The sequence below is a fragment of the Poecilia latipinna genome, unplaced genomic scaffold (assembly GCF_001443285.1).
Source record: "Poecilia latipinna isolate Pla-1442-1.1 unplaced genomic scaffold, P_latipinna-1.0 Scaffold2185, whole genome shotgun sequence".
Lineage (NCBI taxonomy): Eukaryota > Metazoa > Chordata > Actinopteri > Cyprinodontiformes > Poeciliidae > Poecilia > Poecilia latipinna.
In genome coordinates, this window is record NW_015114801.1 from 55457 (window position 1) to 68662 (window position 13206).

A 13206-nucleotide genomic window follows, 5' to 3' on the forward strand; every position below is an offset into this window, starting at 1 on the left:
TATGTTTTGTATTTTGAAAGTTATTTAATGGAAAATTGAGTCTTGAATTTTCAGATTAAAATATTAGGGAGCAAATGTATGCCAGTTTGTGGGCCGTATGGATGAATGAAAAAAAAATAGTTACACAAAAGTGTTTCATTGTAAAGATGGTTTGTAGTGTGTTTTGTTGCAACCTGAAGTGTGAAATAAATTTCAATGGAGTTTGAAAACAAAATATGTGTATAGGTTTATGTCTGGTTGAACAATGTGTGTGCTCAGTTGATTACTTTTTCTTTTTTGGGGGGAAGGGAGGTTATTGTAATCCATGGGGGGCCCAGAAAATCTTTGGGAACCACTGGTTTATACTATCAAAACTCAAAGAATGAAATGATTGAATTCCTTCTTAAGCAAGTTGCAAATTGGTCAGTGCAAATTGCCAGGAGGGTTTTATTAGCAGTGGAAGTAGTTGTGCTTGGGTATAAGTCTGTTTTCCTACTTGGGCTTGTGTGGCATGAGATGTGATTCAGCAAAATTTGCAGCAAATGCTTGAATGGTGCAAATGGTACACACAAAATAAATGCAACAAAAAATTATGCAACTACAGGAAATGGAAGCAAAATAGTAAAAATAACAGCAAATATGAAATGCTAAAAACTTGCTTCACAAAACAGACGCGGTCCAGACCACTAGGAGTAAAGTGGAGTAGGTAATATTAACTATGTAAATATGCTGCTGTTCTATAATATTGTGAAAGGGTGCATGTTTGAAGAAGACATGAAACATAACAGACCTTTTCTTTCTTCCTCCAACTTTCCTATGTACATCCTGTCTTTACTGAGAGTGTGGTCCTGGTCCCATGTGATTTGTTTGTCACCTCCCCCTGGTGGTCTGGAGCCTTTCTGTTGGTGTGGAGTTAGCAGATTTTCATACTTGCTGTTTTTACCATCTGCTGCACTTTCCCTTTTGCTTCCATTTCTTGTGGTTGCAGATTTTTGCTTCAATCTTCTGTTATTACAGCATTTTTTTGTTTGCAGAGTTTTTCTGTTGCATTTGATTTTTGTGTTTGTGTGTTTTGGAGTACGCATTCCACATGTGTTTGCAGCGCCATCGTGGTAAATGCATCTGCTGGGTTTACTGTCCTGTTGCCCCATAAGTGTATTACAGTTCCTTATACTGGGGGATGTCTGGATCTGCATTGAGGAGGCAGGCTTGTTGAATGTTGTTTGATGGGCTGCATCAGTGTTTTCATCCAGATGGGTGACAGTTGGATAGTCTGTTGTTCAAGCCTGGGACCATGAAGGTTCTCCCATCTCTGTCAGTCGTTGTGTTTCTGTGAGGGTGTAGGTGTTGGGACAGGTGCTGGATGTGAGAAGGTGAAGGAAGAATTGGGTCTTAGATAAACCCAAAGCCTGGAGCATTCAGCCATTCCATCCCCATTTTACTTTCCTTGACATTATTCCTGACTGAGTCGGCACTGCACAAGTTGGGAGTTCACTAACCTGTAGAACCTCCAGTGTGTTCTTCATGAAGCTTCACACATGAACACTTATCAGTGCAAACTTACTGTACTGAATTCCTCCTGTGTCTCTTTCACCAAATACTGACTCTGAACTCACTATTTTTTTTCTTTTTCCAATTTTTTCTCCTTTCTCACCTGTGTTTCATCGCCTCATGCTTTCGACTCTTTTGCTTCACTTTTATTCAACACTCCTCTGTCTTCCACTCATTTTCTCTTCTAACTCATCTACATCGCCCTCTTTCTTGTGTCTCCTCCATGTACGTTTCTGTTTTCCTGGGATCGCCCTCCTGTCTCCTCTAGTCTCCAGAGGGGAAAGGCAGTGAGTCTCAACCCACTCCAGTCACCAACCAAGAGCTGCTGGGCTCCCACCTCACTGCTGATAGGCTGGGCGGGTCTGTCCAGGTACTGAGAGGAAGGGTTAGCTCTGCTGGCTTTCTGTCTGTTTGCCTACTTTTGTCTGTCTGCATGACCCTCTTGTGTCTGGAGCCAGGCTGACTGTGAGGTAGTATCTTTGCATAATAAATTATCCCTACAGATGGGGGTGTTTCTACAGAAATTCAGAATTGTGTGTGTGTGTGTGTGTGTATATATATATATATATATATATATATATACACACACACAAAATATATGTATACACCACATATCCTTGATCTATAGCCAGAGGAAGGATTGGAAGGATTTTTTTTCTTGTTTTTGTACAATTTTAGAAAGAATAGAGTTTATGCAACTACACATTAACACCTATGAATCACTTAATCATACAAAACACTAAATTCAACACCTGGAGATAGTGTTGTTGTTCTATATTAAATGGCCAGCTCATTAAAGAAACATTGGTGTCATTAACATGTCAGTAACATGACACATTTCACTGTCGGTATCATAACAGTGAAATGTGTTGATATGAAACAGAACTAATGATGCATCAATCAGAGATCTATGGCCAATTTCCGATGTCCAGCATTGGGAATGCTCTGACCTGATTTCTCTGCACAAATTACCAGCATTCAAAGTTTGATTTGAGACTTTTTAACCATCCATCCATCCATCCATTTTCTTCCACTTATCCGGGGTCGGATCGCGGGGGTAACAGCTCAAGTAGGGAGGCCCAGACTTCCCTCTCCCCAGCCACTTGTTCTAGCTCTTCTGGGGGAATTCCAAGGTGTTCCAAGGCCAGCCGAGAAACATCGTCCCTCCAGTGTGTCCTGGGTCTTCCCCTGCTCCCGGTGGGACGAGCCCGGAACGCCTCACCAGGAAGGCGTCCAGGAGGCATCCTGACCAGATGCCCGAGCTTCAACTGGCTCCTCTCGATGTGAAGGAGCAGCGGCTCTACTCTGAGTCCCTCCCGGATGACCGACTTTTTAACATCATCATTAATTATTTATAGTGAGTTAGAAATCAGTTGCTATATAACAAGGTTTTAATATTATAAAATCTAAATAATGATGGTTCTGTTTTCGTGGTTATTGTTGTTAGCATTACTGTTAGCGTCAGTCTCTGGGTAAGAATTAAATACTTCTCATAACTGACATTTCCAGAAGACTGCCAACATTTTATGAGACAACAGTTTGTGAGATTGAAGGACTGCGTGTCTGAACAGGTGGTTAGCAGCACAGGAGCACCACAGGGCACTGTACTCTCATCATTCCTTTACACTCTGTACATGTCAGACTTCCTGCAAAAGTCCAACTTCTATCATCTGCAGAAATACTCCGATTATTCTGCAGTTGTCGGGTGAATCAGAGATGGACAAAAGGCAGAGACCTGGTGGAATGCTTTGTGTCATGGAAGGAACAACCATCTCATCTTCAAAGGAGATGATTGTAGACTTCAGGAGGAACAGCGTTAGATCAAACCTTATTTCCATTGTGAGAGAAGTGGTGGTTGTGGAGTCGGTGTTTATCTGGACAACAGACTGAACAATAATCATTTGCTGGGGCAGCAGCATCAGAACCAGGGACCTAAAAACGCTCAACAACCTGATAAAGAAGGCTGGTTCTGCTCTTGGGATGGCTGTGGAACGTCTGGAAATGATGATGCAAAGAGAGTCTTCAGTCAGAGGCTTCTTCAGATCTGCAGTAATACAGACTGCTCCAGGAGATCCATTAGCATCTACAACAACTCTTTGCAGAACCTTGGATAATTAGAGTTGCAACAGCGTTTAATTTCCCTTTGAGATTGATAAAGTATTTTTGAATTTGAACTGAATTTTCAAGTCTAATTCTGTAACAGAGATTGAAACTGTGAACAGATCAAATTTACCATCATACATTTAGTCTTCCTTTGTCTACTTTCTCGCGGCAGAAAGTGGCCGTTTTAAAGTAGCAGCCTCAATGAATGGTTGACATGCCTCTGTAGAAAATACAGTGGACCTATAGTGTCCATAGCTGCCCACAAAAAGGTAAAATTCTCAAAGGCCTTGAGATCCGCTCTAAAAATGCTTATAGTTGCCTATTTTAGTAGGCAACTACTAAACACAAAAATATACCCTTATATGGTATAAGGATGAGGATAAAACACTTCTGTAGCATGTGATGCACATAAAACTTCTACTTTTGTTCATTTATAGAACCCTGCCCAGATTGGTCACCACTGGTCACCAAACACTTGACTTCATAAACTCCAAGCAAAACATACAAAATAAAAAGCACACACAAACATCTCTAAACTAACACTTTATCTAGTTTCAACAATGACTCCTCCTGGATAAGCATGCAGAGACAGACAGTCACTTGCGTTGCGTCGTTGACCTTACAGCAATCCCTGATACCGAGCATGCATATGGCGACGGTGAATAGGAAAAGACCCCCTTTAACAGGAAGAAATCTCCAGCAGAAGCAGAACTGGGCTCACTATGAGCAGCCATCTGCCATGACTGACTGGGTGTTGGAGAAGACAGAGCAGATATACAAAAAGGAAACTGAACCAGGAGTACTTTCTAAGTTAGAGAAAAGTAAGACATTAATGTCTGCAGGAGCTCCTTTACTTGCTTCAGATTCCAGATATCAGATTTGTTTTTCACTCCACTTGTACAGGGGTATTGCTGTATTGTATGTAGAAGAAATTTGGAAAGGATTTTAAAACCTGGCATTTTAGCAAGGATGTGTTCACTTTGAGAATTATTGAGTCCGTTAAGATCAAAAAGGATAATTTGTTTGAATCCATAAAGCACTTTTCCTTGAGTGTCAATATTAAGTCATTGAATGATCCAGCCTTTCTTGCTAAACAAATGGAAGAACTTCATGCTTGTGTTGGTGGAGTATTTCAGTTGTTAGATAGAGATGTAGTATTTGAGTTATGATGATAGGATGTTTCTGCTGGAACAGCACTTTCTCTGCGTGCCTCGTATTAGTAAAAGCAACAGTTACTGATTGATCTTAATTACAAAGAAAATGAAGGATTGTTTGTTCAGTGTCACCTTAAATCTTCTACTCTTCATTGATGTCTGACATCACATAGTGATTTCCATGGAAACACTGTTGATCATGTTGTTTAGTTGCTGCTTCTTGCATGCCCTATTGTCCAGTTTCACAGGTAATGATGGGCAGAATTGCTTTTTTATTTTTGCACTGACCATGTTGCTTTGTTGCCACTGAGTAAAAGAGGGATGAGATGATGTGCTCATCCAGATTTTCCAAAAATTCTGTCCTCCAGGTGATGAACTCGACCAATGGAGAGCTGAATACAGACGATCCTACTGCGGGACATTCTAACGCACCAATCACAGCCAACGCAGAGGTTGAAGTTCCTGATGATATAAAGTAAGAACACACTCATATACACACACTGTTCAGTCTGTACTTTCTTTGATTCAACCTTTGTGGTCGTCCTCCTATGTTCTTGTTTAGATTGTAATTGATTATTTATGTTTATATGTTTATATAGGATGAATCACATTTTTGTGTTTCTGTGGAGAGACAACTACTGAACAATTGTCTTTTTGTAGAGAAACTATTATTGGCTGGTTTCCTTTTACTTTTTTCACCCCTAAACTGCCACCCTCAAAACGCTTCCATGTTAATCAACAGATCCATGAGAACACGGGTGTCATGACAGCTAAGGGGTTAATTTAATTTCCAAAGTTAATTAATTAATAAGGATTTTAAATCAGGAAATATAGGACTACTGAAAAGGTTGTCCATGTACTCAATATTTACTCATTTTGCATAAATTACAACATCAGTGGTGGAGGTGCAGAAAAAAAATCAGTTCCATAGAGAATTGCAAATCCTACTCCTGGCAATTTTGATTTGATTCAAAAATAATCAAAAATCTATTTTAAAATCTGTTTGAGATGTAAGTCCTTGCTGCTCCTACTCGGCCACTGTTTATATTTTGAGTAATTCATTTTTTTAATTTAAGAAAAAGCAGGGAAGTTAAGCTAACCAAATACTGGTAATTTAAGTGACAGACTTTTAAGCACAAACCTATTTTTGTTTAAATGTAAATGGATGAAATTTGATACAGTACAAAACCTTATAGAATTTTAAAAAATAATTGTTCTATTTGTTTACACTGTTTTTTTCTTCTTGTCAGTCACATAATTTAAACAGAAACTCAGGACCGTTTGAGTAAAAAATGTGGTTTCTCAATCAAAAACAGTTTTTGATTGTGGTCCTAAAACTTGACATTGAATTGCTGGACTCTGATTGGCATCTCTAATCAGTTCATCGTGCTTTGGAGGTGATCTCCATACCACCCCAGACCCGCCTTCAGCACCAGTCCTGCTCCAGCTCTGGATCAGCTCCAACTGTTTAAAAAAATGTAATCAGTGGATTTGATTATAAAATTACTGTTTGCAAGTTCCTAAAGATGAAACTGTAAAGTTGTTTAAATGTAACTGAATTTTGATATGTCTTGAAGTGACAGGCCAAAGTAGATCTACTTTGGCCTGTCACTTCAAGACATATCAAAATTCAGTGAAGTTGTGTTCCCTGTGAGCATAAAGCAGCTGCTGCTGTGGAAATCTTTCTGAACTGACTTGTATTTTTCAGGTGCTGCTGTTTCTTTAAGAGGAGGAAGAGGAAAGCACTACAGAGACACAAGTGAAAGAGACCAGAGAGAAACCTTTGGTCTTTTCTTTGTCATCTTTTAATTCCCCTTCCTGATGTCTTTTTCAAGCCATTTTTCTTGAACTCTTCCTCCTCTGTTTAGCCCTCTCCCGTACCCATGCAGTTCCCTTGTTAGTCTGGAGTGACAAGCAGGTGGTCTGCTAGTTTCCTCTGGGCTGTATAGACATTGAAAGGCCTTTTCCGTTTCACCACAGAGCATCAAATATGCTGCCTGTTCCAGCAGTGGACATATTGGGACAATAAAGGAGTAAATGACAGATTATACAAGCTAATCATCAGACTGGATTCAGCTAATCTACTGGAAGACTGACTGATTTCTTTACTTTTTGAGTGTTCTTCCTTACTGACTGGATCAGAAGACAAGTGTATTTCAGGAGATCCAGACAAGAGGACTTGTAAAGCATGGAATCCAGAGACCACGTGTGCAAACAAAACACGCACACAAAAATCATGCTGCACATTTTGTCGAGCTCATCATAAAGAGACTTGATGGACAGAGATGCAGTTGATGCACATAGTTTTTATTCCCTGGGGTGAAAGAAGTTGCACATCGAGTGGCCTGGTCCCGGTTGTAGAACGGGCCGAGCTCGGTGCATTCCTCATTCACCATCAAGGGAAACCCTCACAACCACCACAAAACTCAGAACTTAAGAAAAGATGTTTATGTCAGATTTATGCTTTACCCTGACTTTGAGTTGTAACTAAAATAAGACTGTTCTCTTTTCATTTTTTTTCTCCTTCTGAGTTGTTCAAGTTTGTTTTGTAGCTTCTAGTGTGATCCTCAGAATGTATTTTTTTTTAAATAACTTTTGAAGTTTTTCTTTTGGTTTCCCTCTTTTTCTTTCAGTTTGAGGATGGAGAGATGGTAATGCCATTAAAAAATAAAACACAATAAAAAGCTATCTTTATTGAAGTGACTACAAACATGTTAGATTACCTTCTATTTGTTGGTAGTTCTTGAATTAGTCTTTTTCTTTTTCCATATTTCTGCATTTGCATATTTCTAAATTGTGGCTTTTAGTGATGCAGTCATCGAATATTTTGTAACCTGTATTGTTTTTAGTCAATTTCCATTTCCCATTTTTTAATTTATTTTTTTTAAAAGTTAGCATTTGGACAGTAAAGTTTTTAACTTTACCAGAAAGTTGAATAAAGTAGATTAAGCAAATAGAGTGACTGAGACAGATAGGGTGGTGGTTCAAACTCACAACCCAGCAGTTAACAGAACAGACCCCAGCGACTTCCTGAGCCACTGCCACCCCAACGTCACTAAACAATGGACAAAAGTTTTAATTTCTAGAAATACAAAGTGCCACTAACGATTTAAAAATGGGTTGTATGATAAAATGAAACCTACCAGTGTCTGTTGTGCTTTTATTTTCTCCAAATACTTGAGTAGTTTCTGTTTTGAGCAAATTGTTATCTAAATATCAGCCTGACTAATCAAGAATGTTTCAAGATGGCAGAAAAAGCGAGATTTGAACACAAAGGTGTAACTACCATAACTTTGTAAAATCTAAATTTGGAAATGTTATCAAACATTTCAGATATTGTCTCATTTGAGTGAACTTCTCAATGTAGTCTAATCTCCATCATTGATGCCATAGAGAAGCAACACATGAATCTTATGAGAATTTGTTCAAAAATAATCTACCTAATTAATCTTTTAAGCTTTCCTTATCTGCTTTTTCTTAAACAAGGCCAACAAATGTTAAAACCTCAAATGTGAAAGTTCATTCAAGAACAAGGAAAAGATGAGTAGATGTGGCTTGATTTCTGCTTTGTTTTAACTGCTATTAAAACGCAATTTTAATCGCGATTTATTTTAATTTAATTTCTTTAAAAAAGAAAAAAGATTTTGGCAATTATTTTAGGAAGGTGACTATACAAACATGCGGAAGTGATTAGGAAGAGGAAGTTCCACCCGCTAGGTTCTTGTTATTGGCTGAGAGGAGCAACGTGGTTGTCCTATTGGTTAGTTTTAATATGTGCGTCATAGTTACCGGCGACCTGCATTGTTTACGTCTACGATAAAGCCAGGTGAGGGTTGGCGCTGGAACCAGACAGCTTCGGATCTGTCACATGCTTTCATTTTTGCGAAATGTCAAGAACAGAAGACAGTGGAGCAGTTTCTGTCTGGTTTGAAGATAAACGTCTGGTGTGAGTTTAATTAGTTGACGTGGCGTCGTAACACGTCTCTCATGTTTCATAAATATTTAGCTGGTGAAACTTGTTTAAAGTAGCGCACATGTAAGACATGCGGTGGGAAAACCTCTCCTTCGTCCGCTGGTGCTTTGTTTCGGTTTGTGTTCCTTCTGGGATGCTCCTCCTTGCTCCTCGCTGACTGTCAGCTGATTCAAAGCGGAAAGAGTGACATAAGCTCATGGAATAATTTTAGCGCACACCGGGATAACAAGTTGGTTGGCAAACAAATGTAGCCTACATGTTTATTTGTCTTCTTCAAAAACATTGTTATTGAAAAAGAATAGGGAACCAATACCTTTTGGGGGGAGGGAGGCTCAAAGATGTCCGTCTAGTCTGCTTGAATGATTTGAAGCCATTTCAGCGACTCAACTTGATGAAAGCGCGTGCGGAGTTCCTCCTTTTAACCCTGACGAGCCAGCATGTCGGACACGGAGAGGTCTCTGTCCGCTGTCAGAAAGCTCAGCTACGCTGCGGGACACTTTCTCAACGACCTGTGCGCTTCCATGTGGTTCACATACTTACTGGTGTTCTACCACTCGGTGCTGGGATTCCAGAACACGAATGCAGGTGAGTCAGTCTGTTTGAAGCGATGCGTAATATCGTTTTATTCTCCACTTCTAGGTAAATGATTATTTCACTGTTTTTTGTTGTTGTTTTTGCTTATTCAGAATTACATGCAGCTACAAAACAAAAAATAATAAAAATGCTGAGCTGCGTGAAACTAATCTGTTACTGGTTGTGAAACTGTGATCCGTGGAACTTGCTCTGTATTTGTAGCACCTCAACATTTGTGTTTTATTTCTAGCCTTTAGCCCTGTTACACTGGGTCCATATTAACATCCACATTATCTAGAGTGGGCCAGCATGTGAATATAATACTCTAAGAGTTTTTAAAGCACCTGTGTGAAAACGTTCAAAATAGTTTACAGAAAAGTAAACTATTTTGAGTTTACTTGGGGTTCAAATGTTCCAGATGAATCCCTCTGGAACATCTGGAGATTATTGTGGACAGAAATCAGGATATGAGTGGCTTTTGGGGATCTGAACAGTGTTCGTTCAGATCTGTTTCAAATGTAACAAAATTGGTGTACAACTTGAGAACCTTGTGTTTTGCCAAATCAAACCTAACCTGGACTTATTCTACACTGAAGACACTTAGAACCCAGTAAAAGTTAAAGTTTGACTATATTCTTTTTTTGAATTTGGTTAATATTTGAGTTTCCACAAAGCTTCACAGGTCTGAAACTGAGTAATAATGTAGCTGTCAAATTATAAGTAAGCCTGATCACATTTCACTTGCAGAAGTATTTTAACTTTAATCAGATTCTTACTTTCATTTAAAACAACAACAAAAGAATGGTCCCTGAGGCTGTATGTGGAAATCAAAATGAACAGCTTGATTTCAGCTGTTCATTTTTAGCTTAGAACTAGTTTTCAGTGAATGAGTATCTAACCTCCCTGACTGGCCAGTAGACTGAGTTGTGTTTATTATTTTCATTGATTTTTACTCATCTGGCTTGTTTTAGGGTGATTAGCTCCAGGTGCTGTTCAGTGTTTCGTATTTCATTTGGGACACACAGTGTTCTAAATACCCTTTCTAACTAATCTAATGGTCAGGCCTTTACATTGCGCAGTGTTTCTGAAAGGTAATTTGCCCTTTTAGAGATTTGTTCTGTGGATGACTATTTTTCTACATTTAATTATCAGATCACCAAATATCCAGAGTTGTGTTTGTCTCAGAGGCTATTTGAAAGTGCATATTCCACATAATTATTTCAATCATTAAGGGGAAAATGTAACCAAATCAACTTGACTCTATAAAAAAATATAGGGTAGCCTTCATAAGTCAACATAGCAAAGTTCCAATGAGTACAAAAAAATAGGTAATTTGGACTTTAAAAGGCCTAAAAAGAACCTATAGTTTTTCTGTACTTAGAAAGGCAGACTTTTTAGACTTAGAAAATCTAAAAAGATGATAAAGATGGCTAGTTCTGTTCTGGGAACACCTGGAGATTATTGTGGACAGATGTCAAGAAAATTATGAACAACTTCATCAGACTGCTATACAAATGTCTTCAGTTAGACACTACTTCAGAAACACTGAAAGACTGACTGCCACAGAAGAACCTTCCTGCCCACAGCCATAAGCATTTTCAACAACTCTTGGGAGAAACTCTTGTAAAAATGAGTTGCAACAATCCTTTTGGGATTAATACATTATTTTTCAATTAAAGTTAATTATTTTGTGGACTGATGAAGCATAAAATGTTGCACTCTACAGAAAAAACCTTAAATCTAGAGACACCATATTTGGTGAATACATTACTGCTAAGTATGGTGTAACCAGAAGGATATGGAAGCAGTTACTTTTTCACAAAAGACCCGATTGGTTTGGATTGAAAATCCGTGTAGGACGGCGAAGTCCTAGCGCAAAAAAATCGTGTGATAGGTGGACAGAGCCTGGATAATACCCGTGTTAAACTGACGGCGGAGTCCGGCGACGACAGGCGCTTAAATTCCGTAACAAAAGTATGTTTTTATCTGTTTTTCTTCTTTTTTTTCTTTTTCCAAAATATCTTTCTCTTTCTTACTGTTTATTCAATGTCACATGCTGTTTTTATTTTGTTTTTTAATTATGTAAAGCACCTTGAAATGCCTTGCTGCTGAAATGTGTTATACAAATAAAATTTGATTGATTGCTTGTTGCCCCTAATAAATAAAATCATATTTTTTTAAATAACCTGAGTAATTACAAAATGTTTATCTTTGATATTGCCATTTGTTTGATGTAAACATTTATCTGAGACCTAGAAAGCAAAACCTGAAGAAACATGCAAGGTGGCAAATCATTTCATGACATTCTGTTATTTCTTTGAATTTAAAGAGATATACAATTTATATCCAAAGTAGTAATTTCCCCTTTTAGTTTTAATTGTGTTCTTACAAAATATGCTTAAATGTTTCTAGATACAGAGTAAATCTTACTGTAGCTGCAAGACGCTCACATAGACTCTTTTCTTTCATAATGAGTATTTATAGTAAAAGTAAATTTAATTCCCATTACATATGATCAAGTTTACCACCATATATGTTCTGTTTAATCCAGTCAGTATTATAGAATTGCTCATCTGTAATCATTTATGTGTGCTGCAGGTGTCTTGTTGCTGGTTGGTCAGATAGCTGATGCCATCTGTACACCCCTGGTTGGCTATGAGTCAGACCAAACCTCTGGTTGTGGAAACTATGGCAAGCGGAAGACCTGGCATTTGGTTGGTGAGTTTGTTACTACAGTTGGACGGAGAGAATGCATCACACTGCAGTCTCGTGTTACTGCAGCACAAGGTTTAGAAATGATTTACCTTCCTTTAGGAATCATGAAGGTTTATTTATTTGCTCTTGAGTCATGTTGTAAACTCAGAAGTTTCCAGTTCAAGGTATAAAAACTGTTTTTATAGTTTCTTGGTTTTAAATTTGTTGGGCCTTTTATTTTTCATATAAACACTAGAATTTCTTAGTGCATTGGTGTTTATTTACATCATTTAGTATTACTGTGAATAATTCAGAAAAGAGCTCATTACATGTAGTGTATGTAAATCGGCTCATTCTATTTGTCTGTAATTAATACTCAGATATTTAAAAGATAAGGACGGGTATTAAAGTATTGAGATCAACCACTGGTGTCCCAACTGGAGCATACTCTTTGCCAGCTCAGCTGACATTGTGCTTTACAAAGTCCTTTAATGACATCTGCTCAGGGGAACATGGTGTGGTCTATAAAGTGTTATAAGCTCAGTTGACCTGACAGGAGCAAACCATCTTGCGACACCTGCAAGCTCCAGAACGTCCCAAATGGTTTCCAGGTTTAGATCTAATTTGCACCTGTGGAGGACCAATAGTAACTCTGGGACTTGTGTATAAAAGACTGCACAAGAGTGCTTTCACACTAAAAATTGGCAAGAGATCATCATGAGAAAAATATTGGGGTCGATGCTCCTTGGGCTAAATAATTGAATGGAGTCAGATTTCAGTGTATTTAGGTGAGTTTTGGCGCTTTGTAGTTTATTGTCCAAAACAAAAAGTTTGTATGGTTACCGTATATTTTCATTACAGGTAAAAAGTTTGCGTATGTTTACGCAAACTTTCACGACGCGTTCATTTTTATACTTCCAACTTGTGCGTAAAGTATCACGCCACAAATTTTTTGTGCGTATGCACGCGTTACACATGAGGCCTCTGGTGCTCGCTGTGGTTAACTTGGCTTTCTAATGTGTTTCTTAGATCTGTAGCTCAAGCTAATTAAACAGTTGATTTCTGTACTTCAATCCCTTCATTTTACTTTTGTTGAAAGTAGAGATGTGCCGATCAGGTTTTTTCCTGCCGATACCGATACCGATCACCCATGATGGCCGATAGACCGATACCGATCAC

General features: G+C 38.4%; 2 protein-coding genes across 5 annotated transcripts in view; both read left to right on the forward strand.

The window, feature by feature from the left end:
- LOC106936641 (casein kinase I isoform gamma-2-like) overlaps positions 1-7497 on the forward strand; it is a 42506-nt gene extending 35009 nt beyond the window's left edge. For 3 of the 4 annotated variants that reach the window (XM_015017768.1, XM_015017769.1, XM_015017770.1), the window contains 3 exons: positions 1799-1900; positions 5156-5262; positions 6496-7497. In XM_015017768.1, coding sequence (XP_014873254.1) covers positions 1799-1900; positions 5156-5262; positions 6496-6550 — 264 coding nt within the window. In that variant the 3' untranslated portion in view covers positions 6551-7497. The remainder of the gene's footprint in view (positions 1-1798; positions 1901-5155; positions 5263-6495) is intronic. The other variant, XM_015017771.1, reaches the window with a different exon arrangement.
- Positions 7498-7761: 264 nt separating this feature from the next.
- LOC106936640 (major facilitator superfamily domain-containing protein 12) overlaps positions 7762-13206 on the forward strand; it is a 23074-nt gene continuing 17629 nt past the window's right edge. Inside the window, exons 1-3 of the mRNA XM_015017767.1 lie at positions 7762-8733; positions 9058-9345; positions 11932-12051. Of these exons, the coding sequence (XP_014873253.1) occupies positions 9198-9345; positions 11932-12051 (268 nt within the window). The 5' untranslated portion in view covers positions 7762-8733; positions 9058-9197. The remainder of the gene's footprint in view (positions 8734-9057; positions 9346-11931; positions 12052-13206) is intronic.